We start from the raw sequence: 5,494 nt of genomic DNA, 5'->3' as shown, positions 1-5,494 counted from the left end.
CACCGCGCCTGCCAGGTCTCAGACCAGGCAGTACGATCTCCGTTGCTGCTCCGTGTGTTATGGGTGGAGAACCTGAGCGTGCAGAGGAGGGTGGGAAAGGACCCTGTGCCCGGTTTGCCCGCCAGTTAATGGCAGAGGTGGAAAGAGAAGTGCCACATCCAGCACTCCCTTTGCAAGTCTCGTTTCTTCCTGCGGGCATCTGCCGGGGAGATGAGACGGTTAATGGCCATGCTCTGCCTTTCTTTGGCTTGAACTTAGGCCTTTTCTTGGTGTTTGCATCTCAAGGAGGTGGTGGCATCTTGGTTCTCTGTGTGCTGTCTGTAGCATCATTGCTGGGCTGGTTCTCGTCACTGGCAGCTGGGAGCAGCGACCCAGTGGGATGCGGTCACCGCGCATCCTCCCTGCCAGGCTGGGCAGAGGCCAGCAGTGCCGCAGGGCGCGGGTGGCAAAGGGAGGCGGCCAAGGCTGTTGCAAAGCTGGGGAAAGCTCTCCCGTGCATGCTTTCCCCTTCCAGGGGGGGTGTTTTATTCCAAAGCTGAGACCCTGGATGCACTTCCACCTGCGCCTGGGTGCAGAGAAAAGGCCAGGTGCCCCAGGGAGAGCCCAGGTCTTGGCCAAAGTGCACCAGGCATTCTAAAATGGGCTCTCTTACTGCCGCAGGGCTGCAGGTATTGCCTAGGGTCCTTCAAAGGTGTCCCATAGGACATGTCACGGGCACTTTTCTCATGACTGTCTCTGAATGCACCCCTGTTTTTTTCTTCCCCCTCTTTGGTTCTTCTGGACATTGCTGCAGCCAGCACAGGCGGTCCCTGCGGTGCGGATGGAGCCCCATGCGCTGGCTGTGCTGCGCAGGAGCACAAACCTGGGAGTGGGGGTGGGGGTGGGGGGGTGTCGGCAGGTTGCCCTCACCAGGGGTGTGCGAATCCCGAGCACTTCTTGGAGTGTGGTACCATTTGAAAACACAGATGGACATAGGAGACTCCCTGCTCCCAGAGAGGCCGTTGCACCTCTTTGTTGTCCCCACTAACTGTTGTTCTGGTGTCTTGCAGGCACAGAAGAGTACGGCACGATGGATGTCTACGACCCTCAGATGCCGGATGTTATGGCCTGTGGAGGTCTGATGGTGGTATTGGCCATAGGGATCTTCCTGCTGTTCTCCTTCATGGAGAAGGTCCTCCTTCCTTCTGAGGAAGCCTTGGCCAAGCAAGGCAAATACATTAAGAAGACCGAGCAGCAGAAAAAAGAGGCAAAGAAGAAAGCTGTCATGAAGGCAGCTGCATCCAAGAGGAGAGAGCCAGGTAAGGCCAAGTTCCTCTGCGTATATCCCCGTCGAGTAAGCCGGCAGTGGGATCGGAGAAGGGCTGGAGTCATCTCGTTCCCTTAGCAAAGAAAGAGCTGGAACGAACCTGCCTAGTGTAAGGCAGGAGACGACCTTGCTGCTCTGCGTCACCGGCACCGCTGCGTGGAGCGACGTCCCCCAGCGAGGCTGTGTCACGATGGAGTCCAGCTTCTGATGCCCACCATGTCTCTGCTCCCTGGCATTAGCAAAGCGTGCCCAGCTCCGGCTGGAAGCACTCAGTGTGATGGAGGGCGGTGGCAGGGCGGCAGGAGCAGTAGCAGAGCCAGGCAGAGGTGGCAGCTGGCTCAGGGAACGCTTGTCTGTGGTGAGCGCCGTCCCCAGCGCTCGTCACATTGCTTTCAGTTAGAGAGGTATCAAACTTGGCTGTGGACATCTGGGCGGTTGCTGGCGTGAAATGGCAGTTATGGGGTTGAAGTCAACTGAGGTGATGCTACTCAGCCCTGCCGCTGGCTCGAGCGCTCCCAACCCCTCCTCTCTCCTCCCCAGCACCTGCGGACTCGGATGGGCCCCTCTACCTGCCCTACAAGACGCTTGTGTCCACAGTCAGCAGCACGGTGTTCAGCGAGGGGGAGGCCCAGCGGCTCATCGAGATCCTGAGGGAGAAAGCGGGCATCGTCCAGGACACCTGGCACACGGTAGGGCTGGCAGCACCGCGTGGCCGCCAGGGCTGGGCCGAGCCTCGGGGGGTGCGCAGGGGTGAAGGCAGCCCGTTTTCGGGCAGGCTGTCCCCCGAGGGTCAGCCTTAGAGATGGGAGCTGAATTTTCCCTGGAGCAGAGGGCATGATCCTGTGCGTGTGGGGGGGAGGGGTTGGATCGGTCGGTGGCGGTCCCCGCTGATGTGCCACCCTGTGCCGGCAGGCCATGCAGAAGGGTGGCCCGGTCGCTGTCCTGGAACGCCAGCTGGAGGAGAAGGAGAAGCAGCTCGCCACTGAGCAGGAGGCTGCAGCCGCTGCCAGAAACAAGAGGCGGGAGCTGAGCAAGGTAAGTGCCGCGCAGCCCTCCCGGCACCCCTGGCACGGGCCCTGCCCCTCACGGCATGGGGGCACCTCCGAAGGAGTTACACTTTTTAAAGCCTTCTGAGCTCGGAGGCCACTTGTTTCAAGTCCCCTTAAAGCAGGGAAATTCCTACGCTCAGGACTGACCGGGTGGCTTCTCTCCTCAAAGGAGCTGGTGGCCGAGAGGGCTAAGGTGACGGCTGTGGAGGGCAAGCTGAAGGAGCAGCTGCTGGCCTGTGAACAGGAGTTGGAGCTGAGGCTGGCACGCATGCAGGCCAGCTACAAGGACCATGTTGAGAAAACGCAGCAGCTCCAGGACAAGGTGAGCCCCACGCGGTGCTCTGCAGCTTCCTCCGCTGGCTGCCGGCTGGCCTTCGGTGGCAAGTGCTGGTCTTTTGGAGAAGACCGAGGTGGACAAGGGGACCAGAGCCTCAGGGAGGGGCGAGAGCCCCGCAGTGCTCCTGACCCGTGGTGCTCAAGCTAGAAGAGGGATGTGGGAGCATCCTCATGGGATGCGGCAGCCCCGGGGCTCTCAGCATCAGCAGACACCTCGCTGTGGCTTCCTTGCCAGTCCCTCTTGCTCATGGGGTGGGCTTCTCAGGAGAGAGCAGAGGGACCGGCGGTGGCGGCATTAACCCCTGTTGGGCTCTCCCTAGATCCGGACCCTGCAGGAGCAGCTGGAGAACAGACCCAACACGCAGCTGGCTCGCCTGCAGCAGGAGAACTCCATCCTGAGGGATGCCCTCTACCAGACCAGCAGCTGGCTGGAGAGCAAGTAAGACTGGGGCAGGGGGCAGAGCCTGCGGCTGCCCTCTGGCAAGCCCTGGGGGTGGCTGTCCATCAGGCTTGGCCACCCGCTTTCTGGAGGGTGCTTCTACAGGCACCCCAGCTAGCTGGAGGTAGAGGAGGGAGTGAGGAAGAGATTGCAAAATGGCTTTTGGGGGCCTGGCAGGGGAAACGAGGATGTTTTTCCCGAGTGGAAGGGCAGGGGAAACCCTCTCTGCTTTGAGGTCACCTGTGCTGATGCCAGCGGAGGGGGGCAGAGGGGACCAGAAGGCGCTGCAGCATTGCTCCCCACTTCGGGGACCTGCCTGGTGCATACAGAACAAACAGGAGCTAGGGAGAAGAATTTCACGCTCCTTTCTATAGAAGGTCTGAAATGGCTGGTGATTAACAGCGCCCAACTAATTACAGAGCAGACTCCAGCTGCCTAGAGTGCTTTCTCCTGTGTCTGGGAACACAGATCCTTGCGACTTCTCCTTCATGAGAAAGGAATGTCTCCTGTGATGGAAACGCAGCTTTTGAAAAGTGATGTGCCAGCTCTCTGCACCCCATCCCTGAAGGACCAGGCGTGTCCCAGAAACAGGCGAACGCCACCGCTGAGATGTTTCAAGCCCTGTTACCAGGCCCACAGGAGGATGTGTTCCCCCTGGGTAACGCCAGGGATGCTTGACTGGCCTGCGGGCTGGAATAACGCTGCTTCTCTTGGTGCAGGCACAGCCCTGAGCTGGCCAGGTTGCGGGAGGAGTACGCCAAGCTGATGAACGAGCTGTCTGAGAAGTCAAAGTTGCTGCAGCAAGAGGAGTGGCAGAGGAAGAGCCTGGAGCTCAAAGCGGCAGCCTTGCAGAAGGAGGTGGAGCAGCTGCAGGTCAGGCAAGCGCTTGCAAACCTGCTCCCCTCAGAGAGATGGGGCGGGTGGCTGAATTGTGTGGGATCCGTGGGGCTGGCCATGGGGAGAGCTCGGGGGGAGATGAGCGTCCGCATTTGGAAAGCGAGCTGCCTGGCGGACCTCTTCATTGCCTGCTGCCCCCTGTCAGTTTGTCACATGCAACGAGCTCTATTGCGCATCCCCGGCAAAGCCCAGGGGGCACGCTGCCCTGGTGGGAGCCGTTCTCGCTCACCCGTGAAGCTCACCAGCCGGCTGTGAGGGTGGGGGGAAGCCTAGATGCTGCACCCTGATGGGTGGTGGCCTCAGGTGAGAGAGGAAACCCAGTGGCCCCTGCCAGCGGGTGCTCACGAGGACGTGGGTGCTCCCTCTCGACTCTGAAGCCCTTGGTGCACGAGGTAGAGCTTGTGGCCTGTTTGTTGTCACCGGGGGATGCCTGGATTTGGGGGTTTTAGGGGTGTTTAAAGGACACCTCCCAGGTAGGGCCTCTGAGCACGCCGCTGGAGCAGTGGCGCATCGCTGGCTTGTGGCCACCGAGGCGGCTCAGTGCAGACCTGAGGTGACCCGAGATGTTCTGGAGGGGGGAAGGTCACCAGAGGGCCAAGGGAGGCTCAGGCAGATGCCTTCTTTTGACTCCCATGTCGGAAGAACTGGTAAAAAAAATAACAAGCCACCTGGACCAGGAAACAACCAAACTCCAGGAGCTACTGAAGGTTACCCAGGATCATCTGGCCAAATGGAGTGAAACAGTGAAGAAGTTGAAAGAACAGCTTCAGGAAATGGTCCTTGTGGTGGCCACAGCCATCCCTCCCCTTGGTGCTGGCGGAGGCAGGGGGAAGCGCGTGTCAGGCAGTGGTTGAAAACCAGAGACAAGGTGGCACTCGCTGCCAGAAACCATCTGGGTGGCTTTTGGGAAGCTCGGGGAGCATAGGAGATGGTGGTCATGGTTCTCCCTGCTCAAAAGGCAGGACCTGGCCCACCTGTGAAATGCTTTGATGCTTGAGCTGCCACGAGGGTAAGGTTGAGACCCAGCTGAGTAACCCACCTCTGTTTTCCTTCTCCAGGGGGAAGAGGACTTCCGTCTCACCAGTCTGTGACCTAGACCTTACCATTCCTAAAATTAAAAATAAAAATATATGCTGAATGTACTGTAGAAAAATGTTACAAGCCATTAGTGACCTAAAACCTAGGTTTACAACTAGTTTTAAAAACACTGTTATTATTATATAATCTATAATATATTTCTTACTGAAAAATAATAATACAAAAACCCCAACCAGTAAACACTGCAGGCATATGTTTATAAGGAAATCTTCATACTGTTTTGTACAACCAACCGTTTGCTGCCCAGGGAGCCGCTCCGGCCACGTCGGGGCAGGCAGAACCCACGCATGTGTGAAAAGGGAAGACTGTGCTTGTACATCAACTGCTGCAACTATTTTTTTCCTTTTTCTTTTTTCTATTTTTTCTTTA

At 58.2% G+C, this 5,494-nt stretch overlaps 1 protein-coding gene across 1 annotated transcript; it reads left to right on the top strand.

Annotated features, from left to right (window-relative positions):
* The first annotated feature begins 1,069 nt into the window (after positions 1 to 1,069).
* On the top strand, positions 1,070 to 4,282 carry LOC121096356 (ribosome-binding protein 1-like). Its single transcript, XM_040612252.1, has 6 exons — positions 1,070 to 1,298; positions 1,799 to 1,995; positions 2,219 to 2,341; positions 2,525 to 2,677; positions 3,012 to 3,130; positions 3,850 to 4,282. The coding sequence occupies exons 1-6, from the start codon at positions 1,070 to 1,072 to the stop codon at positions 4,280 to 4,282; spliced, it is 1,254 nt and encodes a 417-aa protein (XP_040468186.1).
* Positions 4,283 to 5,494: the final 1,212 nt, after the last annotated feature.

The sequence above is a fragment of the Falco naumanni genome, chromosome 12, assembly GCF_017639655.2.
Source record: "Falco naumanni isolate bFalNau1 chromosome 12, bFalNau1.pat, whole genome shotgun sequence".
Lineage (NCBI taxonomy): Eukaryota > Metazoa > Chordata > Aves > Falconiformes > Falconidae > Falco > Falco naumanni.
The sequence above is the reverse complement of the archived record's forward strand: the minus strand, read 5'-3'. Positions and strand labels throughout refer to the sequence as shown.

Excerpts from the sequence above, each read along its gene's own strand:
- LOC121096356 (XM_040612252.1), top strand. The coding sequence starts at position 1,070 with ATGGATGTCTACGACCCTCAGATGCCGGATGTTATGGCCTGTGGAGGT. Across the intron at positions 1,996-2,218 it reads TCCAGGACACCTGGCACACG|GCCATGCAGAAGGGTGGCCC; the intron begins GTAGGGCTGGCA and ends CTGTGCCGGCAG. Across the intron at positions 2,678-3,011 it reads CGCAGCAGCTCCAGGACAAG|ATCCGGACCCTGCAGGAGCA; the intron begins GTGAGCCCCACG and ends GGCTCTCCCTAG.